The sequence below is a fragment of the Cyprinus carpio genome, chromosome A6, assembly GCF_018340385.1.
Source record: "Cyprinus carpio isolate SPL01 chromosome A6, ASM1834038v1, whole genome shotgun sequence".
Lineage (NCBI taxonomy): Eukaryota > Metazoa > Chordata > Actinopteri > Cypriniformes > Cyprinidae > Cyprinus > Cyprinus carpio.
Window position 1 is genome coordinate 12,105,504 of NC_056577.1, and position 27,151 is coordinate 12,132,654.

Sequence of the window (27,151 nt, forward strand, 5' to 3'; positions counted from 1 at the left end):
TTTACTTCAGGACAGGTTAATAAAATTTTACATTTAAATCAAGCTTTTGACTTATTTCTTTTGAGTTTCACAAGAATTTGCATGTTCATGATTCATACATTCATTTGAATTCATATCCATTAAAAATTTAAATCTTGCTAAAACAAGGAATGAAAATATACTCTGTTACCTATCTATAGAATTAAATGTGTATTTATAGTCAAGCAAGTATCAACATGCTCATGTTAACTTAAGAAATACAGGAACTCTTCATTCTCCCGGTCTGTAGCTTCAGTGTTTTTGTTCGCCTCACGTTTGCGGACAGGAGGCTGAGAGCGTGGCATCAGCTTCTTGACGGACTGAAAAAGAAAGCAGAAGACCGGTTCTCACTCCTGCTTGTTTGAAAAGCATTATCAGTCATTTAAAGATGTTATAAGAGATCATTTGATATAAAAGAGCTTGATGTATTAATGAAAACATTCTTTGTTTAACCTTTATCCCCAGTGAAGAAATCCGAGTGTTTTCTGACTTTCTCTGATGTAATACCAAAAGTCACACATTGCTGGGTAGTAACTGATTACATGTAATCTGGATTACGAAATCAGATTCAAAAATGTATGTACTTGTAATTAGATTATTTTACATATTTTAATATACTCCTATATTACACAGAAAATTGAGAGGCCACACAGCATTTGACCACTGGATTTACAAGAACTTTTCTCAACGTTTCAGCGTTTTGTCAATTTATTTGCTTGAAGTACCTTCTGAGATTTTAAGATAGTAAGTTACTAATTAGGAAACACATTTGCATGTTAATGGTTCTCTGAAGCTGGTTAATGGTCACAGTTAGTCACAATTTCAGAATAACCAAAACAACATTTCAGAAGCTGCTCAACGAGATCGGTCCAATAGTTAGTCAGGTTATGCCATCCTATTTCACAAATTCATGGGACTAACTTGTTGCATATTGAGGCATTTATTCAGTAAATGTGTTTCCATCATATTTTATGTGCATGTTTTGTTACTGGATAAAAAATGTATCTCTTGGTGTTTCCATCCTGCATTTTGTATGCAATATCCCAAAATTAAACAAAAACTGATGGAAACAGCTAAAGAGGTACTCAAGTATGTGGGAGTAACAAATTTGGACATAACTTATAAACTTTTTTGTGTGTGTGTGTGTGAAAAAATAAATATGACCCCTTTAATAGTGACAAACAATTGTAATATGATTTTGTGCCAAAGGTAAATTAGAATAATAAAACTTTTTTTTACCGTTTTCTTAATCTCAGCCTGAGATCTTTCCAGGGCTTTTTTCTGTCTTTCCTCCTGTTGTTTCATCTGCAGAAATATCTTCTCATCACGCAGCCTAAACAGTAAAAAGAAGTTTAGGAACATACTAGATGCATATGATTCTGTTGCTGATTTAATGTAGATGTAGATCTGGATGTAGTCACCTCATTCTCCTCTCTTTCTCTTTGGCACGTTCAGCTATACTCATTTGGTCTTTTGGAATCATATCTGCATTTTCCAGAAGCTCCCCTAATTTTTCCTCAATGGCTGTTAGCATCTGCAAAGTTGTCAGGTTCGCCTCAGTTTCCCCCACACAGCAGTGGTACACCTCCTCCACCTTACGGCTCAGTGAGTCAAGCGTCTTGTCCTCAGGAAAAGGTATTAGTACTTGTAAACTTAGGTCACTAGTTACTGTCCAATGATTTAGCGATGCAAAGATTGTAACTACGCAGCTTGTTTCTAGAAGCAATAAATAGCACTTAAGTTTTAATAGAATATAGAAGGAAAAACACATTTTTGACAAATCTTTGTCTTTGATTCAAGTCTCAGCTGTGGGCGCAAGGACAAATAGCACAACTGAAATTTTTTATTTTATAGCTATTGCTGTATGGATGTACAGCATATTTTAGAGCAGGGATCTCCAACCCTGCTCCAACACACCTGTCTGTAATTATCAAGTAGCCCTGAACACCCTGATTAGCTGCTTCAGGTGTGTTTGGGGTTGGAGCTGAAATCTGTAGGACGGTAGCTCTCCAGGAGCAGGGTTGGAGACCACTGTTTTAGAGGTTTGTAGAACTTTCTTAAATTTTAATCACAGTGCTTTACACTGTTACGATGACACCTTGAATTGGTTAGCAAATTTTTATAACAGCTAGTGTTTGTCTGTTTTTAACCCCTTTAAATAATCTGAAATAAACAGTCTTGCTGGCTGCTGCCTGACTCAACCTTGAATCCCGGATTGTACTTGTCTATGTAACAAGTTATTTGCGGTGGTTTGTATTATTCTCCTCCCTCAGGGTGATCGTTCCCTTGAGGACCATACTTGTAAACTTGTACATTTTTGGATCTGGTTCATCAAGATCATTATCCTGACAGTGTCGCGATGATCTTTAATTGAAATGGATTAAATGAACAGTTCAAATCACTATTCTCCACTGACTGTCCTCTTGGACATTTGTAGAGAAGCACTACAATTTAGTGGATCTCTGTGTTTTGTTTTTCAGTTGTTTGATGAAGTTTAATAAACTGCCTGCATAGATCTACTCCTCAACTCTTTTGTCTTCAGTAAACGTTACAGTCTCTTATTAGACTAAGCTGTTTCCAACACTGTAGTTTGCTGTTGTTGTCAGTTCCTAAAGCACCTAATATGAGTTTCTGAAAGATTATACAATCTAGAAACTTTCCACAACTCATTATTCATCAGATCAGATCTAACAGGCTGCCAAAGTTACCACGTTAATGTGAGAATGATTAAATATTGAATAAGATTAAAACTGGATTTAAATGGTTCTCATAAAGTTTTCTTTAAGGCATATATATATACATATGTATATACATATTTTTATATATATATATGTATAAATAAAAGTTCTACCAGGATAAAATGTCACACTGCTAATTAAAAAGTCAACAGCAGACCGCTGCAGACTAGTGGCAACAATATATTCTATTTATTATTCAGAAACTGGAAAGGGAAAATATTCAGTATATATGACATTTTCAGAATTCAAAATTCTAAATCATGTCAGCACAGAAAACATGATGAATTGTTTTAATCAACAGGCATTTTGTTTGTCAAAGTCAAGTTACAAAGAAAATGACAGTAGGATAACAAAAGTAATTTTTTTCTTACCTGGTCCTCTGGTTTGTACTGTTCAAAGCTGAACAGTTTGGCTTTCATTTCCAGCTCTGCTGCTCTCTCTTTCTCCTTCTGAATGGTGTCAGTAATGATATCAATCTGCGCTTTTAGCTGCTTTGACTCAGACTCCCTGTATATATACAAACAAACAAACAGCATTTTTTACTGGAATACATTTACAAAGAAAATCTATGTTGTTGCACACCAGTACACACATGTTTTTGCGAGTCAGTTCAGCATTCTGTCTGAACTCCTCCAAAGCCTCTTCTGTCTCTCTAGTGTTTTGGATGAGGGAAAGGTTCTGCTCTTCCAGCTCAGTCATTAGGTTCAAAAGATCCTGAGGTTCTTTGAAGAACATCACTGGGTCCTCCTGAAAGAGACATCACAGTGGTCATTTCAAACAAGGAGGTCTATACTGCCTAAAAGGAAACCTCTCTGTTAGCATTCCTGTTCATCTCAGTGGCAGTTCGTCAACTGTCAGTGGTGTATTAGAGTGTTATTAGAGAGCATATGTTTCCAAGAAACTTTTTTCTATTCAAAAACATTCTCTTTATAAAAGGGATGTATTCAATTAATTATAAATGTAAATTGCATTTATTTTATAAATAAAAACCTAAGTGTAATTACACTGACCTATAGTGAAAGTTCATTTCACACATTTATAAGTGCTTAAAAAACATATATTATACTACAATTAAATATTAGCAAATAGCAACACATATATTAATGGAGAAAGCTGTATAAATGTAATCATTGTAAAAATGTAAATGAATAATAAATTGGCTAATAAATTCAACAGAATATTAGTGGATATTAACCTCATAATCCGAGCTGTCAGTCCCAGGTGCAGCTCTAAAGTGAAAAGTATTATTAATAAATTATTGAAAATATTTAAAATGATGCACTCAATGTTATGGTTTGTATACATTTTTCTGCTTTGATTGCTGGACTTCACACTTTGTCGAGATGTAGCCCTGGCCTCCTGAGAGGATAGAAAACCACGAACCCCTCGTCTTTCTCCACCTATAAGTGTTTAAATACATTTAAATGAAAGATAACAAGACAATCTGGTAAAAAATAAAAATAAAAAACATAGCAAATACATGACAAAATCTAACATGTCTACCAGTGTCTTCTATGAATGTTATACTTTGCTCTTAAACAAACTTTTGAAAAGCTTGTAAAGTTGCCAACATACACTTGCTGCCTTCTGCTGTCTTTCTTTCTTTGTTCTTTTTGATTTTTTCTGCCTGTTTTTTCAGTATTTGGGGAGACAGTAGAGTGCCTACTCTTGGAACTATGTCCCCACACCCATACATGTCACAAAAACAAAACCATAAACACTCTTTATACTTTTTATACTCCTTCAGGATGTCCTCATACTTAGAGATGTCACTAAAATGAAAAGTTAAAGGGAGAAAAAAGGTAAATAAACCTGTTGAAAGGATTACGGAAAGCTTCTAATCATACAGTGAGTTTATACCTCTTGATTGCCACCATTTTTGAAGTTATCTTCTTGATCTCAGCAACTTTCTCCAGCTTCACCTTTGTCTCCTGCTCAGCACTGAAAGCATTTGATGGGTTTATTACACATAAGATAAACATAGGCCACGCATTCTGCTGTGTTAACGCGTGTCCATGACAAAAAAACAATCATTTGCTATTTATGTCAATTTTAAAAATCTTTTTAAACATTAATTCAAGTGTTCTGTGTTCAAACATTAACACAGTTGTAATGACAGTACTTCTGTTTCTTTTTAATGTTTTATAAGTGAATGTTTTATAATATGACCAGTACATTTTGATAGCCTCCACCGAATTCTTGTCATTTTCTTTTAGGAATTCTTCAAACAAGGTGGCGTCATTTTCCAAAAACTTCTCAGCTCTTGTCAATTTCGCCTCTTCTTCTGAAGCCATTTGCTCCAGTAGCTGAATCTCTCCTTTCTTTACTGCCAGAGAATACTAAAGAGAGAGAGAGAGAGAGAGAGAGAGAGAGAGAGTACAAAAACAATCAGACACAGAAGAATAGAGGACACAGTGAGTAAAGAAAAAGAATACAAGGAAGACACTGAGCAAATGTCTACCCGGCTAGAAAAACAAAATGGCATCTTACCTCCAGTAAGAAGAGCTCACGTTTCTTAGTGATATATTCATTCATGCCTCCTTTGTCAATATTAGGGTCTAAGAAAATCAAAATAACAACAGTACTTTTAGGCTAAATTGTTATGTTAGTTGCTGTGAGTTTACATGTGGGTCATTCCGTGTCAACTCAACCACAGGTTTTACACAGACATTGTTAGGTCTGTTAGTAAAATCTGTTGACTTTAGCAATCTTTATTGCATTATATGTCAATGGTGACAGTTCAAGAATGGGAAAAAGCACTTCTTGTGTTTTTTCCCCCCTTAGTTTACATGCCTGTAACTCAGGAAGTATTAAACATATATCAATATCCTGACCCTAGACAGGGGAGGCATGTAACAATCCTTTTAGATTTTAGTTAACAAACTTTTCTTTAAGTATCTTAATTTTTAAAGCCCTATATGGTTCATTTCCACAGATACAGGGATTTTAATGTGGCTCCATGAGTAATCTGTTGTCAAAAACCAAATGTTTGCATACAGCTCATTCTGCTTTTTCTGATACAACAAATGTTGAAACTTAAACTGTATCTTATTTCCCTGTATCAAAACAATTTCATAGAACATAACTAAGTGCCATAAATATACTTTTTCAAGTGTGAGAGACCTTACATGTTTCAAAGTTTGTGGTATTATTAGTGATTCTGCCCCATAGCAGTGGATACTACCTGATCTATGATTATGCTTCACATGTTATAACAAGAGGAAAATCTAATGCTTATACAACCCAGGTGAAGAAAATCTTGATGGGAATACAATGTGTGGGGAGAGCAACCACACTTAAACACTTATTTGCAAACATTACAATACTGCATATTTGTACCTCAACTTGACCATTTTTGCAACTCAGGCAGGTTATGTTCAATGTAATTGTTTACATACAAATCTAGTTTCAGCATTTGTTCTTCTGACATTCCTCTTTAAATTTAAAAAGTATGAGCTGTATGCAAAGTGACATGTATTTGGTTTTTGACCAGTGAAAAAGCTTACAAATTTGACAGTTTACTCTTGGTATCTCACTAAGATCTCAATATCTCTAGAAATGAACCACACAGGGCCCTAAAAATGAAAAAGATCATGCTTTCTCTGTAGTTGCCCCCAGACTCTGACATGACTTGCCCATGGCTATTAGACTTGCTCCCTCTGTATCTGTTTTTAAGTCTAGCTTGCTTGATATAGTTTACAATCCATGTTAAAGCTTTTCTGCCTTACATTTTATTGCTTTTTTATTGTCTGTTACTGTCTACTAAGTGTGTTTTGTGTTTCATTATATATTTAATTTTTTTGTTGTAAAGCACATTGGACAACCTGGGTTGTAATTAATGGTGTTATATAAATAAAATTGCCATTTCTATCAGTACTCATCGCAATGTTTGTCTTTCTTCAGAAAAAAATAAATATTAACAAAACCAAGAATTTGAGCCAGGAAAGTTTCTGAAATTTGGTTGATTTGACACAGAATGACCCATGTTTGATGCAGATAAGATGTGGTTAGGTTTGGCTCACCTTTCATAGATACCCTCCATGCGGGCGTAATTTGGAGCTGCCTGTGAGTATGTGTGACTGGTATGCTACCCTCCTCTTTCAGTTCCTTCCTTAGTCTGGTTTGTCCTGCCCTTGTTCTGCATGCAAATGTTATCTTCTCATGGACAGGTAAAGCCAACTTACTTTGGTGCTCCTGCCATAACAGAGTGCAGAATTTCATGTTTGGATTTATTATTAGTATTATTATTTCATTCCTGTTGGACAAGTTGTGTTTTCAGTGTGGAGCAACTGTACTCTAGTTTGTGCTTTTAACTTCTCCAAACTTAAAGTGTATTAGATGCAATTACGTAACCCAATATTTAAGATTGTGGTGACTTGCTATAATTTAATTACCCATTTGGGTTCATTATTCTAAATGTTTAATACGTCCCTCATTACAGATGGCAGATCGCACATCTTTAAAGTGTATGTATTGTATCAATATATTAAATGATACAAACCAGTTTCCTCTGAGATTTTTCTTTGTTTATCATCTGGAAAAGATCGTTGTGTTCAGATGCTTTGAAAGGGTTCACGCCATCACTGCTTCCTAAATCAGACAAACACACAAACACACACACACACACACACACGCACACACACACACACACACACGTATACTTCTATCACCACAAGGACATTTTATTGACAGTTTTTATAAAGAGCTAATTATATTTTCTGTGTTTTCAAGTGTACATTTTCTGAAACAGCTACAACGCATCATTGTTAGCCTAATCATTGCTAATATAATTTAGGCTAATTTCTTCAGATTCAAGACAAGTATTTGATATAACGTTGCTCAAATGAATTACCCATGAATTAAATCTGTCTTACTGTGTGCTGATGATTCAGGTGAGGACATGTTGCTCCTACGGCAAATAAGTATTTAGATCAACGAAAATCTGCGTCGCCTTACTTGAAATCACAAGCTTCTGTAGCAATACGTTTGTCCTGTAAAGTTTAAAGCCTCTGTCAGTTTATGTACTATAGCTATCTTGCCAAGATCGTTTGTAAAGTATTGATTTTTAGAATTTAATGATCTATAGCCCTAAACCTGCAGATGGATCAGAGAGAGTAAAGCAGCTCAGATGATCAGGTTTGAAGATACTTTCCCCTTGTTGCGTTTTTGGTTGCCCTGACAACATTATATTTGAAAATTCTTTCCACGAAAAGTAGGTGGCAGTATTGCACAAGATTGATCGTTCTTTGCAATACAGGTGCTTTGATTCAGGAAATTATTACAAACCGTACTGGTCTTCTCTTGATTATGTTTATTTCTTAGATCTCTTATTTCATATATTCATCTCAAATTTTAATATTCTTCTCTAAATAAAATTTTAGACATATACCATACCGGTCATTCAGAATTGGGATGTGCCACCATTTATTAAAAACATCCTTTCTTGAAATCTTTAGGTTTTATTTGTTGTGGTATCGTTTCGTCTTGTTTCTCCATGAACAGAAAAAGAATGTAAAAGATTTGACACAATTACACACTCATTTTGTGTGAATTTATTTTTGTAAATTATTCTCCTATTTCACAATTCTTTCCCTCAACCCAATCCTATTTAATTTTAAGCTTTTTAATTTCTTCCAAAAACAAGTGGTTGTTGTGGTTTGTTTTTATCTTTTAAATTTTTACAAGCATCCCTGTTCTCTCCTATTTAAAGAGGAGAAGTTATTGGTTCATATGTTTGTAGTACTCTGCTGTGATGTAATAGCAGTTGCAGTGAGCCGTGCACGCTGTGGATTGCTAATGTCTGCAGCCAAACCCCTCTATGTTTTATTTCACTCTTCAGTAAACAGATGGCAAACAGCATTTGTGTTCTTGCATTATTTGGGTAGAGTGATGCTGCCATATGTGTTCTTTGGATCTTGGGCATGAAGTCAAGTGAAGAAAAAAAGGCCAAATCAAAACGCAGAGAAAAGAAGAAAGACCAAATCTGTTACACAACTGCAAAAGCACAGTCACCCATGCTCTTCAGCCTTACTAGAGGGACGACCAAATGTTATTGCTCAGAGGACCTAAGTGCTCTTGAGGATATCTTGGTTCCAGTCTATTCAACGATTTGAATGCTAAAAATTTAATTTTAAATCCATTCAAAAGTGAACAGTAAACCAGTGAAGGGAGGCAAATATTGGTGTAATATAATTCTTGCTTATGCGTTCCTGTTAACATACAAGCAGCGGCATTCTGTGTAAATGCCATTAAGTAGTCCAGGCAGGTCAAGATAAAAATATTTATAACCCGTTCAAAATCATTAAAAGACAGAAAAGACTTTGGATAATTGCTTCAACTGGAAAAACTAGTTTAATAACTGATTTAACCTGTTTATCCAGTTTAAAGTCACTGTCCATAATAACACCCAGGTTTTCTTACAATGGGCTTCACTTATGGTTTTATAGCACCTAGATCTATAGATAAGGACATCTAGATTAAAACCATCCGGGTTTTAATATCCTCAAGACAGTCCAACATATATGGGCTATGGAGTTTGCACCTTTCTGTTTCAAAGGCAGAGAAAGTTGTGTATCATCTGCATAACAGTGAATCGAGATGACATACTTCCTGCAAATAAGGGAAGCATATGTAAGGAGAACAGATTAGGTCCAAGAATGAAACCTTGAGGTACCCCACCCAAGAGAGATGGTGAGGAGGACACAAAATCCCCAAGGTGGACCAAAAAATCTTCTGTCAGATGGATAAGATCAAAACCATTCCAAATATCACTTAAGGCTAAATTATTATGTGATCCATATGTAGAACCATTAATGAAGCAGAAATTTTAATCTCATTTTTGCTTCACTTGGTAATAAATTGAAACTGCAACGTGAGAATTTTACTTGAGTTTTTGCTGAATCATTCACTTCTCCAGAATAAGGGTCAATAGACATATCAGATGTCAATCATTAACTCTAGTATAATAATGATTCTAGGCTGACTGAGGTCCAGTGAAAACTGGATTAAAACATGATCACCAAAAAAAAAAAAAAAACACTTTATTCAGTCTTCACAGTATAATCTTAAAACATTCAAAATTTTATTGTGGAAAATATGCAATATGGATAGCAATATGGATATATGGCATGCAAATACAGTAATTATTTAATATATTGATATTAATTACTATGGTATTACCATCTGTTACTAAAAGTGCACCATGGTACCACTATAGAGTCTTACAATAAGTGTGATCAAAAATGTGAAGTATCTGCAAATATGAACGTGAAGCAATATGCTGGAATGAGTAAAGTAAAAGTATAGGCTCTGTGAGATCAAGATTGCTGGATCTTTCATAAGCATTTCAAAATCTATTGATAGTGCTAAACTTTATAGTGGATTCAGTGCTTAAATCATATTACTGTATTTAATATACATATTTCATATTACTGTATTAATACACTGCATTTCAAATGTCATTTACATGCTTACATCATGGCTAAGCTGTGGCCAGCAATATTAAATTGTATGTATATTCTGGGCAAGTTTGTATTTTTAAAATGGTAATCATGATGGCTTTATTGACCCTGTATTGAAATAAATCCTAGATCATACTTAAAATAACTGCACAGCTTTTGCAGACACTCCTCTAAAACAGCAGATATATTACGTTTAGAATGGTAGCCTATTAAAAAGAAACATACTTACCATAATAATGCATTTATAAACTTATATAACTTCTTATGCAAGAGCACTCAAATAATCTAAATTGGACACATTATGTCACTGCATCAATCTGTTCACTGATTTAAACGGGATTGCATATGTGCAGTATTGTCATGTCTTGTCTGTATAGTTTTGGTTCTATAAGTTCAGTTTTATTCTCTGTGTTTAGTCCTGGGCTGTGTCCGAAATTGCCCCCTATACTCTCAAATAGGGCACTAGTCATTTGTAGTAGTGTCCGAAACCATAGTGGACCTTCTCGGGTGCATCATTCAATCCCATAATGCAGCTGAATTATATACCCATCCATCCATCAATTTTCCAAACTTTTGGTCCAATGTGAGCACAACATAATATCATACAGGTATGATTTATTTTTAAATAGTTTAATGGAGGTATATACCTGCTATAGTTTCCATAACAGAGCTCAAGAAAAATCTTTTCATTACTACTGTAGCTATAGTGGACTAGTGAATGAGTGTATGAGGGGTGATTATGAAGTATGGACACAGCACTGGTTTCTTTTCCACAGTTACACATTGGTTGATTGATTAGTCCCACCTGTGGCTTGTTTTATCTCACATTTAGCCATTCTTGCCTTAAGTCTTTTCTTCCGACAAAGCCCTGAGAATTGATTGCGCTCTTATTGATCTGAGACCATTTCCATATGCAGAACTTTCCAGATGCTTCATATTCTGTGGTCCAAGCTTATGGTCCTCTTCAGCTCACCCCACTGGTTTTCTATGGAGTTTAGGTCAGGAGACTGTTTTTCTTTCAAAGACTGGGGGACTGGGATAGCCAAGGCAAAACCTTGACTCTGTGGTCAGTGAACCATTTTTGTGTTGATTTTGATTTACCATGGATCATTGTCCTGCCTAATTTCTTAATCTGGCCTTGATGGGTTGATTCATGAGAGCCATTCAGGGTTTATGAATGGTTGCCTCATATCCAATGATGTAAGGTTAGTTCTTGATTTTACTGATTATCGTGATTTGGTTTTGGTATTCAAGACAAAGAATAAAAAAAAAAAATAAAAAAAAAAAAAACCAATCAGAAGTTCCTAAAGATTTAGAGACTATTAAAAAAAAGTTCAGGTCTATTAACACACTTTAAAAAATATAGCTAAAACAGTAATCTGTGGAATTCTGCGTAAAGTTAAAATTAGTGAATTGAGATTCAGAAAGTGAGAAAAAGCACTTTCTGTGATATTGAACAAACAAAAAAGTGTTTGTGAAAGTGTCTGTGTTTTTTAACTTTGGAACAAGATATGCAAGGCCTACTTATCTCTCAGAAAAACAAAACATAAGTATAAACACTTTCAAAATATTTTTTTATTATAGCTTAAATTCTCATCATCTGTACTTTTTATTTATTTGGCCATTTTTTATACACAAATGCAAATGTTTGGGCTTTTGGTGTTGTCTATTTATGTCTTTTTTTTGTTGTTGTTTTGTACTTGTTGATACAATTTCATGTAAGTCATTTGGCACAAATAAAATAAAAAATAAATAAATAAAGGTCAATAAACTTTATACAATACAGTCAAATTTTATTTTATTTCGGGCCTTCAATTCATAGTATTATATTGTTGTAATTATAATCTTACTACTATAATATTATAACTTACTGTTATAAAAACTCAGTGGTCGCAACAAGCCTACAGTCCTGCACATTCGTCATGTTTTTACACTATGATTTCAACATATGCTTCTATAACTGTGGAAACGGAAACTTTCGGTTCCACCCCCTTGCGCTTGTTATAACGCTATTGGTAGTCTGATCGCTGGCCTGCAATACAGTTGTGCTGAAATAAATAGCAACAGTGTCTGCTGAATCCTTCTTTCCTGCAGTGGAACAGCTCTAATCTGGACGTGCAAAGGTATGATAAGTGTAAAATCTAGATAGTAACCTACATGTATTTTGGTTCAAAATTGCAAGCGTAATAGCAATGGTCACATATTGGTGTGTGCAATGACAGATTCCTTCTGACAAAGGACACATGCTTGTTTCGTGTCGTAATCTCGTAAATTAGTCTTGTGTTAGCATAAAAAGAAAGTTCATGTAAAGTTCATGTCATAATATTTGACTAAAGTGTTGACTAAACTGGATTCTTTTCATTATAGTTGCCTAAACTTTGTGGCATGCTAGATGTTGTTGTATGGATAGGCTAACGTTATATGAAATCGTTTCACGTTATTTGCAGTAAATGTCAGGTTAAATATTTAGATTGTTGTGGGCGTAACTCGTTGATCGAATTTTGTGTAAACCTGCAGGGCACTTTGATTGAGCAACTATCCTTCAATAATGAGCATTTTCTTTGGTGAGTTTCACTACTTCTTGATATCCATTTACTTTTGCAGACTCATTTTAAGAGTTTTTTTGTTGTCCGTCTTGTAACGTTACTGCCTACTTTGGTTCATGAACGATTCGAATCGTTCTTTTGAACCGGTACTTTAAAGTAAACCAGTTGAACTGGTTCACCAAATCGAACTGAATCGTTTGGAACAGTTCGCGTATGTTTTAAACACTGTTAACAACTCTCAATCAGAGAACGTGTCGGACAAGTCCGATTCAAAATCAGCCGAAGTCCGGGAGTAGCTATTGTCCTAGAACTATAGGCCATGTCTACCTCTGCAAACAAATTTTTTTTTTTTTTTTTGCAATTCGGATTTGCAAACATGCAGTGATGCGTGAAATGTATGTGGACCCCCGCACAAATGGGACCCCGTTTGTAGCTTGTATTAGTTCTTTTACAGTGTTCTTTTGCTGCCTGCAGTATCATAAAACAGGTGATCTTATTAAATATATTGTATTTTAAATCGAATGTAATACAACATATTAAATTCATGTTTCTTGTTTCCAGTTGTATTATTTGCATGTTCTTAACAAATGATCAAAGATGATCAAACATAATAGATTTAATGAACTATACAGCTAGCAGGCTAGCGTAGGCTAATCTAGCACGCTGAGAAAGTAATGAACCATTATAACCACTTTATTTACCATTATAAGTAACATAAATCAAAAAGGCAGTTAAAGTCATAGTTAAGGTGATATCATGTCAAATGTGTAGATTTTCCAATCACATTAAAAGCCCTCTCAGTCAATGGAATCATCTGGACCCATTTGTGCAGGGGGATGCAATTGCCCTTGTAAGCCTTGAACTGTTAGTAAAAACCTACTTAAATGAAAATAATAACAATACAATAAACTATGTGTACAAGTCAGTTTATGATAGGCTATTATGAACCTGAATATCAATTTAACCATTTTCTTTAGTCAAGTGATCAACTGAATCTCAAATTGATTCACAAAAATGACTTGCCAAAATCAAATTTTAAAAACATATTTCAATTCAGCAATAAAATAATGAACAACATGGATTGTATAATAAACGTTGCTTCTTACCCTTATGTTCATTGACCCCTTTTCAAGGTTACTTCGTTACACAAGTAAGTGGTGACCAGTAAGTGTCTTTTGGAGCATCAAATCATTAAATGAATCATTAACTCAACATATTCATTTGAAAACAGTTGTTCATGTCACAAGTCACATGCAAAATCATGAGAATTATAACAGATGACAACTGGTCTTTATAGAAAAAGAAAACAGTAATAATAGTAATGGTAAAAGAAATTGATTATGGGTTTCATCAATATTCTTATATAATTTAAATAGTGTATGGCCATTAGTGTTTTTACACATTAATATTTCTGCCCCTCTTTCACTTCTTGATGCAAAAAAATTGATTCATAAACTGAACTGAATGACCCCTTCATCCAGTTACTGTTTCAGTCAGCAGGTTGTCATTCACAAACAAATGCTATTTGTTTACCCTATAATCAGTATTTGAAGGCAGGAAAAAGCAGCATAGAATCAATACGATCTTTTCCTGGCTGTGTTGTCTTTGGTGTGTGAGACTTTGGAAACAAATTCTAATTGCATAACAAACTGATAAGTATTGCTGATGTAAAAAAAAAATTGCATGTCTACAAATCTTTTTAGAAGAAATATGGTTTAAGCACCACAAACAATGGCAACAAAGCAGAGCTAATTTGTTTAATGGTATCCAGTTTAATTCTGTTTTGTTCAGTTTGGCTAAAAGTAAAAAAGAAGCTAAACAAAGTTAAAAAGAAACAATTTGGGTTAAATTGTATTGTGTTAATACGCACATACTGGCTAGTTTTACAGACTGCAACAATTTCTGTGGGTTTTATTGATTTTTTTGGTGTTTTTTGTTATTACATAACAGGAACAATGATGCATATTTTTAACGTTTTAACATTATGCGAACAAATTATGTTTGTGTTAATTTATTCAGGTGGTACCAATGTTCATGATTAAAACATATCAATCCCACACACTTTTTTAGTTTAAGGTCTAAAGTCTTTGTATGTTTTTTTTTTTCTTTTTCTGAAAAGCTTTTAATAACATTTTGACATAAAGTTTATTTATTTAAAATTTGGTATCGATCTGCTGAACACAAACAGGAGGACTTTGAAAATTCAAATGGGGAAAAGTCTTGTCGCGACCTTGTCCTGGTTTAAAATATAGCTGCGAGCACTAACCACCCAGTGTGGAGAACAGATCCAAAACTATAAATGATATAACTGTATTATAAATATCGATGGCTCCTATGACAATTTGCTTGTGATTTTACTCATTTTGTACAAGTCACTTTGTATAAAAGTGTCAGCTAAATAAATAAATGTAAATTGATTTGGTGGCATCTTTCAACTTTATTCACTGCAGTTGCATAGCATTGAGATAATTCTTCAATTATAGCGCCCCCTGGCAATGCAAATGGAAAAAATATTTCCTTCAATGTGTATCAAGTTCTGTGAAGTTCAGAGCAGTGCCTGAAAAATTCTCATGAAAAATCTCATGCAGGGTAAATGTAGTTTCAACATAGATCCATCTTCCCCTTTTCTTCCATGTATGGTTTGTAGGCATATCATATTTGGAACGGTATATAAATACATATATGATATATCAGTATCATATATAAATACATAAGCTATTTGATGGCTTCAGGAGATTTTCAATACAGAGTGCGAGACATATAGAATACAGTAATAGTTATTTTATCTTTCTTGGAGCTTGACACATCTGGTTCACTTTGATTTGTATGGACACCTAATGCATGATATGTTACAAGGGCTCCAAAATTGCATACAAGATAGTAAATGAAGCAATTAATATAGTGAATTAAGCAATTAAGAATTAACTTATTACTCAAAATGAAAGTATAAAAACTGCCCAGCTACAGCAGTTCTAGGCAGGTCTTGAGTGCATTATACAAGTCCGTATCATTTTGTCAAATTATTTCAGTTATTTTAAAAAGTCACTCTATTTACCACAAAGTCCAAGCAAATAGTACGACAAATAGGATAAAAATGACAGTTTCCACCCCCCCACCCCCCACCATACACACACAAAATTATCTTTGTTTATCTGTGCAAAACACACTCTCAATGATACAGACATTTACACTCACAGAAGCATGTTGTCAGCACTGCCCTACAACATTAATAGTAAAATAGATCAGCTACCTAAAGGTTACATGTCATTTTTCTGTAGTGAGGGGGTACCATGGCTGCTTCTGAAGTAGTTAAAATTACAGCTTTTCTGTTAGAGAGACAGAGACACTGATGCCAAACACTGTTAAGGGGCGGTCACACTAGACTTTGAACGTGCAAAATTTTTTCGGACACCGCTGCGAATATGGGCGGGAGCAGGTTAACGGTCTCCCCTCAGTTATCACAACGTGCTTGTACTGTGCCTTTTGCGACGGCGTCGAAAGCGTTTTATTATGTTTTACTCTCTGTCTGTCTCTCTCTCTATATAAATACATACACACTAAGCAATAAAAAAATATAAAATGTGTCCTCATTCAAGTGTACCATCTGTTCCTGTTTCCATTGACACTGCGAACCATGCAACTTTTTTTTTTTTTAATAATCTTTTAAAGATGTATTGTATAAAATAGGATGCTGCGCTACGGCTAAAATTAGCGCTTCCTTAATTTTTGAATTTCTGTACAGAGAGGTCACGCAGTGACGTATTGATATTCTACTGATCCCCCGTCTTCACGTGATGCGAATTCGCAGGTCAGAGTTCACCAAACTTTGGAACGCAGCGAAATGCGAAATTTTTCGCATGGGCTTGCGTTTCCGGTCTGACGCATTCGCATGCGTATGAATGGAAGTCAATGGAACGAAAAGTGCAGTGTGACCACCCCTTTAAGAGCCACACAGACTCTTTTTTTTTGCACAATTTTAAATGCCTCCTCAGTTTCACTCCATACACAGATTTAATGAAAATAGGATATAATATTGGGTTAGAGTTACAGACTTAATTCCCTCTAATACCTGTATTAAAACTTTTAGAGCTAATGCAGTTTTGTGAACGCTAGTAACTCCCTAAACATCTATCCTGTCTCTTTCTCCAGTCCATCTTATTGAGCCCTGGTAAAAGCCCTGGTTAAGTGTCCTGCTGAAGGGCACAATCATAATAGAGGTTGCTAAGTGAATTCCCTATTCACACTTTACTCATGCTTACCAGCTCAAACACTGATTCACTAAGCAACAGTTTTGGAGGGTTCTTCTTTTAGCTGTTAGAGTGAGTGGGAGGCCAGACTACCTGTATTTCCCTTGAACATAGTCTTGCATAACAAGCATAGGCTTGTGAATTCATTCCAAAGCCACTTGACAAGCAATTTATCATAACCTACAATATCTGCAGTACAAAATTCCAAGTTTTAATTTTAAGACAGAGAAGTAAACAAGCTGGAGAAGTGAAATGCAGAAAGAGAGAAAACCTCAGAGTTTTTTTTTATTATTGTTATAGGAAGTTAACGGTTAAATTAACTGGTCAATTAAGAGTTCATCGTTTCATACTTGATTTCATAACTGATATGCTACCATATAGTAATAGTAGGTGTATGTGTTGTCAGTAATAGGTTTTAACCTGTATGTGTTCCTGTCATTTCAGATGAAGATTGCCGTGATTGGCCAGAGTCTCTTTGGACAGGAAGTGTACAAAGAACTGAAGAAGGATGGCCACACGATTGTTGGTGTATTCACCATCCCTGATAAAGATGGAAAAGTGGACTTACTTGGTAAATCTCTCATAGCTTTGTTTCTGTAAGAATCATTGATGTTACTCCTAAAGGGATAATTCTCTCATAATTTACCCACACTATCCCAGGTTTATATGACTTTCTTTGGAAGTTGAAATGAACACACAAACAGATACAATGGTATTCCATATGACCCTGATTGAGTCTTCTGAAGTGAAAAAATAGTTGTGTAAGAAAAATGCTAATATTTTAATATTATTTATAAACCATTACTGTGAACGCTGTGAATGTCAACACATGAAGCGTGATGAAAGTGATTTGTGAAAGTTATGCATCAGTTCTCACTCACTTCATGAGTAAAATATAATATTTTGTCACATGCCTATCATTTTGTTTCAGTCTTTGACTGTTGTATGAATCACCATCATGTTCACTTTATGTGGTTTTTAAAGCATCATGTTTGAGGGACTGATACACTAACATTATATGGACTTAGAGATGGATTCTTTTTAAAAAAGTATTTGTTTGTGTTCATCTGAAGAAAGGATTTGGTCCAATTTTCTCTTGTGATTTGTTCAGACCAGTGCCAAAATACGGCAGGTGGGCTGAATGAAATCCAAATTCACTCTCTGACAGTAACAGCAGCAGTTCTGCTCTTGCAGCAAACATTCATCTTGATGTGAATCTGTCCTTTTTTTCAAAAATACATAAAAAATGGAATTCATACAAAAAATGATTTGAAAACATCTCTTCTACGGTGAATAGGTTTTTATATTCTATATTAAAATATCAGGGTGATACAACTGTTCTGTTAATTGCTGAACTGTTCATAATTTAAAAAGCTTTATTAAATTCATTAAAATTCAAATATTTATATAAAATGTAAATAATTAAAATTATATTGAATATTTGAAAAACAACTATCCTTTAAATATGTCATGTGATGCAACAAACATTTAAAAATATGCAGAAGAAAACTCAAGACTATGTGTTAAGGTCAATAAGTATCTTAAAATATAAAATATGTAAAGGCAAGATTAGTTCAAGTTGTTAAATGACAAGACAAGGTTAGTTCAGGCTGTTGATTGTCTTGTTTTGGGACTCCTAAAATATGTAATGAATTTGCTGCACTATGGAACTTTGGCTAACGTCTGTGGTTAAAATAATAAAACTGCATGTTATTTGCAGAAAGTTCTTTGATGGCAGTTGTGCTTTGGCACTGCTCTTTTGTGCATATGAATCTAATGTTAGAGGGAAGTTAATGGTTACACAAATTGAAATAAATCTTTAAACGTTCCACAGCGACTGAGGCAGAGAAGGATGGCGTGCCAGTGTTCAAGTTTCCCCGCTGGAGGCTGAAGGGAAAGGCCATCACAGAGGTGGTGGATCAGTATAAGGCCGTTGGTGCTGAACTGAATGTTCTTCCTTTCTGCTCTCAATTCATCCCTATGGAAGTGATAGATCACCCAGCACACGGGTCCATCATTTATCATCCCTCTTTGCTGCCCAGACACAGAGGTGCCTCTGCCATTAACTGGTATGTCTGTGTGCATGTTTGTTCTTTTTTTGTGTGTTTTATTAGTGAGTGTGTGTGTATATGTGTGGTAATTAGAAAAATGATAGTAAGAGAAGGATTAGCGGCATACCTGATTAGCTTTAGGAATAGTTAAAATTGGTATTTATTTATTTCATATTACTTCATTTATTATTTTCTTTCATAAAACAAAAAAAGAAGTTGTAAGGTAGAGTGTGTGAGGTTGAACAGAGTTGTCATAAACATGAAAATGCTTTATATTTAGTGTTTCAACCAAATGCATATAATTTAAGTCGGCTTGTCCTTTTAAATGATGACACAATTCTTGAGTGTGTAAATTATGTAAAATTATGTTGTGTATGTTTCTCTTAGGACTCTGATTCATGGTGATAAGAAGGGTGGGTTTACTATATTCTGGGCAGATGATGGACTGGACACAGGACCAATTCTTTTACAAAGAGAATGCGATGTTGAGCCAAATGACAATGTAAACAGCATCTACAAACGCTTCCTGTTCCCAGAGGGAGTTAAAGGCATGGTGCGGATCAATGCAGAAACTTCTACAGCTACTTCATATTACAAACTATAGTGTACTATATATTAAATTTTAAACAGCAGTGCAGTTTTAATGTAGGATCAGTAGGATTTGAAGTCCAGAAAGTAGTCTGATGTAGTTGTATATGAGAGCACCCTTGGATTCTTGTGTGTGTGCTTTTGTTTTAGGTGGAGGCAGTCAGGTTAATTGCAGCGGGCAAAGCTCCGAGAATCAAGCAACCAGAGGAAGGAGCCACATATGAGTGTATTCAGAAGAAAGAAAATTCAAAGGTGGAGTTCTCTAGCACTGCACAGCAGCCGATATATATAGATGTATAGCTTCAACCTCAATGTTGTACACAACATTAAAACAATAACTATTTATGGATGGTTGAATAGATTGACTGGAACCAGCCAGCAGAAGCCATTCATAACTGGATCAGAGGAAATGACAGAGTACCTGGAGCCTGGGCAGAGATTGATGGCAAAGTGAGTGTTTTAACTAACGCACAAAACAGCACATGAAACATGCAGAGACTCTTAGTCAAATGCATTAAATTATGTGCACGAAAACTTTTTGTTTTTTGTTGCAACAGTATTATTTTCATTCTTTTGTTAGAATGTTTCATTTTATGGATCAACACTGTTGGAAAACGACCATTCTTCAAGTAATGGTCAACCTCTGGAAATCCCTGGAGCAAGTCGACCCGGTCTGGTTACCAAAAATGGCCTTGTTCTTTTTGGGAATGATGGCAAGATGGTAAGGACATGCAGAAATGTTTTTAAATTATGCTATTAAAATTGCTAAACTTGTTATAGGCAAAAACTTAAACATACTTAATATAGCACCACATAGTTTCAGCAGGATGTTTTTGTGCTGGCCTAGTAGTAGGGGGGATTTGTGACCTTACATGGAAATGAAAATTCTGTCATAATTTACTCACACTTATGTTGTCTTAAACCTGTATGCATTTATTTCTTCTACTGATTACAAAAAAAAAAGAATGTTGGTAACTGAAAAACTTTGGTGACCATTGACTTCCATTGTATGGACAAAAAAAAAAAAGAGAAAAAAATTACAGAACAAAGAAAGTCATACCCTTTTGGAATGATACGAGGGTGAGTAAATGATGAGAGTTTTCATTTTTGGGTGAACTGTCCTTTTAAGTTCAAGCTGCAATCATCACGGTCCAAGCACATGTGAAGGGACCATGACCAAAATAGACAAATTCAAAAGAATAGATCCTGTTGATGCTGTGGATACAATTGCTTTGGAGTCAAATGTCAACTTCTTTAGTCACAGATAGCACAATTAGGTTTTTCTTAAGTTATTGCCCCTAGCAACAGAAGCATATTCAGTGCAAACATGCTAAACAGACGTCTTACTGTTTCAGTGTGTCACTATGAGCCACATCTGAAAAATCAGTTAGATCACATCTTAGAAATTATGTACTGAAAAGTTTTTGTCACGAGGGTCTCTAGATGATCAGTAGCAAATTCTGTGTGAACACTTTTTTTTCTGTGTGAAAAGTGTAAAAACGTATGGATGGGAATGAAATCTAAGCTATACATTTTCTTTTGTCTCAATTCAAGGATTCAGCAGAATTCTAGCCCATATGGTAATGGACAAAAACGTACTTGTACTTGGGCCTTACTGGATAGGTCATTATTATTCACCCCTCACTCAGCATGTTGTTCCAAACATTTGACATTCTTTGTCTAGAAACTTAAAAAAAATGTCACACATACACAAAAAAATCTTACAGGTTTAGAATGACATGAGGTTGAGTTTAAATTTAATTTTCATTTTTGAGTATTCATTTACACATTTACCCAATAAAATGTGCAATGTAAGAAGTAGATGAGTGTGTGTCTGTGTATTTGCACATAAAGTGTGTTTATACTTGTATGTAGTTGCTTGTGAAGAACCTGCAGTTTGAGGATGGGAAGATGATTGCTGCATCCCAGTATTTTAAAGCTGCTCTCAGTTCCACCGTCGAGCTCTCTGAGGACGAAAAACAATTTGCTGAGCAGATGAGGGTGAAAATATATCACTCATTTCATTACAAGTCACCATGATATTCTTTGTGTTGTCTGGATGTTAAAAACCTATTAGTATTAAATACTGCTTTTTTACATTCTGAAAGATAATGTGTGTTGAAGGCAGAAGGTTATAGATTATTAGAGTATTAATTGCATTTTTGTCCAGGTGGTGTGGAAGAGTATTTTGACTAATGTAGAGACGATTGAAGACACTACTGATTTCTTTAAATCGGGTGCTGCTTCGATGGATGTGGTCAGGTAAGGTGTGAATGTATAGTTTTCTTGTGTAGAGTTTTTTTTTTTATCTCTACACACTTTATTTAGATAATTTTCCCTTTACATAATATATATATATATATTTTTTTTTGTACTATAGGCTGGTGGAAGAGGTAAAGTTGAGGGCGGCACAGTTGCAGTTGCAGAATGAAGATGTTTACATGGCAACAAGCTTTGAAGAGTTCATTCAAATGTGTGTGAGGAAGCTGAGAGGAGAGGATGATGAAGAAGAGTTCACTGTAGACTATGTTAGTATTGCCTCTGTTAAATAGGTAGTAGCTTTTATTTATTTTTGCTCTGCTTGATATATATATATATATATATATATATATATATATATATATATATATATATATATATATATATATATATACACTGTACATATATCATTCATATACAAAAATACAATGCTGAATCAGCATTTTACAGATGATTACAAATGACATCAGGAACTCTAGAAGTCCAAATATACACTCATAGTAAGTTTGATGCCTGCAAGACATTCTAAAAAAATTGGAGCTGAAGAATGATGTACCGCTTATACATCATTCTTTTTAACACTCAAAAAAAATTTTGGAACTGAGGAAACAAAATTTTGTATATCTGAAAGTGGAAATCGTCCCATTATTGCTATAAAAATTCATATTTTCTGATTTTTAATTTGAGGTACTGTAGATCCGGACTTCAAACACAGTGGTAAACATGTCAAATTTTAGAACGTTTAGAAGTTGATTAGGTAAAATTGTCTTTTATACTGTTTTTTCATTTATTTCTAATTTTGTATTTCTAAATATGTATCCGCATTTTTGTTGTAGGTAGAAAAGACACTGAACAATATGACAATCCGAATCCCACACCAGCTTTTCATAAATGGGGAGTTTGTAGATGCTGAAGGGGGAAAGACCTATAAGACCATTAACCCCACTGATGGACAGGTACACGGGACACAAATTCTTTTCCACTCTCAATCTATCTGCATTATCTGTCTTATTCTTTTTCACATACTTAATTTCAGCTTTTGTTTGTGTGTAGGCAATCTGTGATGTGTCCTTAGCTCAGATCCCAGATGTGGAAAAGGCAGTGGCTGCAGCTAAAGAAGCATTTGAGGAGGGAGAGTGGGGCAAGATGAACCCCAGAGACCGAGGCAAACTACTCTATAAGTACATGCATTTTATATTTAAACACTGCAGTTACACATAGGTTTCTTTCTTTCTTAAGTTTCTGCATTGAACTGGTAATTGTTTGAATAACATACTTACCAAATTTGGCTCTGATTATCTTTGCTCAGACCATGCTGGCAAAAAAAGTTATGAAAATATGAGCTTTTTGATTGACCAAAGAGTTCTCTTATGAAGTATCAATAAATTCGACAAAGATGACTAGAGAAAGGAAATATAAAACTATAGTGATAGCACAGTCTCTGCAGTCATACACATATTAGTAAAGTTTGTGTATATGTTTGTATTCTCCAGACTGGCTGATCTGATGGAGCAGCATCAGGAAGAGTTGGCCACTATTGAGAGCATAGACTCAGGAGCAGTCTATACTCTTGCCCTCAAAACACACATTGGCATGTCTGTTCAGACATTCAGATACTTTGCTGGCTGGTGTGACAAGATTCAGGTTTGTTTGTGTGTGTTTGTCATTTATCAGAATATTTATTTATCAGCCATCATTTGTGATGAATGTCATATTTAGGATATTCTGCTATTAAATTATACATTCTGTGTTTTTTCAAGCTTTATTCACCTTATTTAAATATTTTTGAAATAAGGTTCTTTTTTAATTTTGTGATAATTAATATGCACTGAACGATGTTGATTGAGCTTAATTTGTATTGAACCCAGAAGGCTCCTTTCAAGCTAATATGACTGCATTGTATTGGAAACTACAGTTTTAGTAATATTAAAAAGATGAACCTATCCGTGTTTGTGTCTGAAATATATTAAATTATTCCTCACAGGGCTGCACTATTCCTATCAACCAGGCTCGACCTAATCGAAACCTTACCTTCACCAAGAAAGAACCAATTGGGTAAAATCAACTTTCCCCAGACAAAAAAATCCTCCAGTTTACGTCCAGCCTCGCCATGAAAAAAGTCACCTCAATTACTATGTATTTAGTTCATCTGGACAGAGTGTTGAGAATATTTAGCTGTTGTTTGTTTATGTTCAGTGTGTGTGCCATTGTCATTCCTTGGAATTATCCACTGATGATGCTGGCGTGGAAGACCGCAGCCTGCCTTGCAGCTGGAAACACTGTGGTGCTCAAACCTGCACAGGTAAAGAATTGCAGCTAATATTAAAACAAAAATGCACATGGGCATGGCATATTTAACTTGAACAATATACACACAGAATTTAAGAACTGTTTCTGCATTCTGTTCTAGGTCACACCTTTGACTGCTCTCAAGTTTGCTGAATTAACTGCATTGGCAAAGTTTCCAAAAGGCGTGGTGAACATACTACCAGGAGCTGGTATGTATAACACATAACATACACAATAGATTTTAGTTTAGCCAATCAAATGAAATCAATGAAAACTGATATACTGTAACTATTTTTCTGAACACAATTCAGTATCAATATTCTAATTTCTTTGCACAATTTAGTTTTTAGTACATGTGATTAATTTTTAAAACTGCCTGCTTGTAGATTCATTGAATATGTAAATTTCAGGGTCTCTGATCGGTCAGCGGTTGTCTGACCACCCTGATGTTCGAAAACTTGGCTTCACTGGCTCCACTGAGATTGGCAAACAGATAATGAAAAGGTAAATGAGCATCTATTAAAAAATCTAAACAATGCTGGGGTTTGAGTATTTCTTTAATTTGAAGTTTTCAGATCCCAATTTTTGTAGTAAATTACAAATGCAATTTAAATACAAGTTGGAGATCATCAAAATGCTTGTGTATGTTTTAGCTGTGCAGTCAGCAATGTGAAGAAGGTTTCTCTTGAGTTAGGAGGAAAGTCTCCTCTCATCATCTTTAGTGACTGTGATCTGGACAAGGCTGTCAGAATGGTTTGTTTTCCTCAGTACCATCACACAATTGAATTTGCAAAGTATGGTTGTAATCTCAGACATGTTTTATACCCTCCACACACATTTCTTGTCTACAGGGTATGAGCTCTGTGTTCTTCAATAAGGGAGAGAACTGCATTGCAGCAGGGAGACTTTTCATTGAGGAATCTATCCATGACACTTTTGTGGAGAGAGTGGTAAAGAACAATATGATTGAATAGCTTAACCTCTATCTTTACATATATTTATTTTTATTACCTGTGGCTGAATCCCACACTCTTGTGAGTTATGACCGTATATCAGCTCAAGCTTTGGTAAGCAATTTGCAGCTACTAAAAATGTAGTCATACTAACTTCTTAAACCTCTTAAAATAAGACCATTTGATTTTAACTGAAGTGTAACAGGGATAATGTGATAACCTAGATGAGTTAATAATTCAATATCTCTAATATCTTAATTCAAAGCTCATAACTGCATCTATGTAGGTGAGTGAAATAAAGAAGATGAAGATTGGTGATCCGCTAGACCGTTCAACAGACCATGGCCCCCAGAACCACAAAGCCCATCTGGACAAGCTGGTGGAATACTGTGAAAAAGGGGTCAAAGAAGGAGCAAAATTAGTGTGTGGAGGGAAACAAGTGAACCGTCCAGGTTAGAGGAGTGTGTGAGAATATGCGTAAGTCTCAGTGAGGGAAAAAGTACAATGTTCTTTACACCTTCTATCTCTATAGGTTTCTTCTTTGAACCAACTGTTTTCACTGACGTGCAGGATCACATGTATATTGCTATTGAGGAGTCCTTTGGGCCCGTCATGATCATCTCCAAATTCAGTAATGGGTTGGTAGAAATAAGCAACTTTTAACTCTTCTTTCAACCGTATACATTTTACAAAGTTGTAACAATATGACCAAAAGCAACATTGTAAACTGCCTTTTCCTCAATTTCCCTCATTCAGAGATGTTGACAAAGTGCTGCAGAGAGCTAATGCTACAGAATATGGTTTAGCATCAGGTGTTTTTACACGTGACATCAGTAAGGCTCTGTATGTGAGTGAAAAACTTCAGGCCGGCACTGTGTTCATCAATACTTACAACAAGACCGATGTTGCTGCTCCTTTTGGTGGCTTCAAACAGTCTGGCTTCGGCAAAGATTTGGGTAAGACGTAATTATGATTGTGTGAACAACTTAATTATTTCAAAGCATGATAATTTAATTCAAATGAACACATACCCAACAGGTTTTTTGAGTTGTTATTGTTTACAAAAATACTTTTTGTATATTGTTTTAACTAGGTGTATTTCTTCCCAACAGGACAAGAAGCTCTGAATGAGTATCTGAAGACTAAATGTGTCACTGTTGAATACTAATAAAATAATAAAATACTGGACATATAGTGCACAACATAAAATGATTGCATTTTAGTGCTCTAAAGTGGCAGCTAAGGACAATTTCAGTTTAGCCTTCAAGTAAATTGTCATGACTTAGTAATTACATTTGGTTTGTGTGTAATGATGGATTGCATTTCAGTTCCAGAAATTAAGAAAATTAAATCAAATCACAAGTTCCTCTTAAGGCTTTAGTTCTTACTTTCCTAGTTTTACACAGTATCTGTAAATGTCTTACTGTATATAAGCTCAGAGAACTCAAGGACCATACATCAAACTTTTTATCAATTATTATAATGAATGTTGTTTCATTTATCATTTATTTTGAGATAATTGCTTAAGTTGAGATACTGTGAAATAATGCCTGCCTAGCCATCAAAACAATGTTGGGTAAAAAAAAAAAAATATTTTAACTGCACTGATACGGTTTGATTGTTTTAAAGATTTTATATTAAAAATATAAAATATAATATAAACTAAAGAGATAACAGAAGTGTATTTTATGCTTTAGAAACAAGACATTGTTTTATGTCTTCTTTAGAAACAGATGAACATATTCCAAGCATGTGCCACAAAAGAATAAAATCAGTCCAGTATTATTACATTTTTAGTGTTTTATTTTTTGATTTGTAAAAAATATACCTGATTACATGAAATAATGATCTGTACTGTAACATATAAATCTATATCCAACATCACAGCAACATAAGTTTTCACTGTAACAGTATTTGAGCTGAATTATTCAGAGATTCATTATTATTCTTAACAATTGGTTATTCAAAGTACAACTCATTACATTGTCGTAGTTTTGCTTTT

At 34.7% G+C, this 27,151-nt stretch overlaps 2 protein-coding genes across 3 annotated transcripts; one reads left to right on the forward strand and one right to left on the reverse strand.

Moving 5' to 3' along the window:
• Positions 1-176: 176 nt before the first annotated feature.
• On the reverse strand, positions 177-7,926 carry cfap100 (cilia and flagella associated protein 100). Its single transcript, XM_042758088.1, is given in 16 exon segments — positions 177-338; positions 1,258-1,351; positions 1,440-1,642; positions 3,128-3,263; positions 3,349-3,503; positions 3,952-3,985; positions 4,060-4,156; positions 4,332-4,390; positions 4,392-4,474; positions 4,477-4,528; positions 4,617-4,697; positions 4,932-5,095; positions 5,247-5,314; positions 6,779-6,950; positions 7,258-7,346; positions 7,631-7,926. Coding segments are annotated over 16 exon segments (1,629 nt in total). The 5' UTR covers positions 7,659-7,926; the 3' UTR covers positions 177-224.
• aldh1l1 (aldehyde dehydrogenase 1 family, member L1) lies at positions 2,037-26,939 on the forward strand. Of its 2 annotated transcripts, none has more exons than XM_042758087.1 (23): positions 2,037-2,060; positions 17,454-17,580; positions 18,844-19,078; positions 19,448-19,613; positions 19,799-19,900; positions 20,009-20,098; positions 20,229-20,369; positions 21,524-21,649; positions 21,819-21,910; positions 22,029-22,176; positions 22,744-22,863; positions 22,961-23,088; positions 23,401-23,551; positions 23,892-23,962; positions 24,104-24,209; positions 24,318-24,405; positions 24,607-24,700; positions 24,850-24,949; positions 25,048-25,146; positions 25,436-25,601; positions 25,682-25,787; positions 25,906-26,105; positions 26,262-26,939. In XM_042758087.1, exons 2-23 carry the CDS (start codon positions 17,454-17,456, stop codon positions 26,315-26,317), a joined length of 2,712 nt encoding a protein of 903 aa, XP_042614021.1. In that variant the 5' UTR covers positions 2,037-2,060; the 3' UTR covers positions 26,318-26,939. The 2 variants fall into 2 exon arrangements, with proteins under 2 accessions (XP_042614021.1, XP_042614020.1); XM_042758086.1 differs by lacking the exon at positions 2,037-2,060 and adding an exon at positions 12,189-12,339.
• Positions 26,940-27,151: the final 212 nt, after the last annotated feature.

Bases quoted from the DNA above. Each gene is read 5' to 3' on its own strand.
- aldh1l1 (XM_042758087.1), top strand. From the start codon at position 17,454: ATGAAGATTGCCGTGATTGGCCAGAGTCTCTTTGGACAGGAAGTGTAC. The intron at 20,099-20,228 runs GTGAGTGTTTTA...TTCTTTTGTTAG, and splicing joins GGGCAGAGATTGATGGCAAA to AATGTTTCATTTTATGGATC. The intron at 21,911-22,028 runs GTAAGGTGTGAA...TTTGTACTATAG, and splicing joins GCTTCGATGGATGTGGTCAG to GCTGGTGGAAGAGGTAAAGT.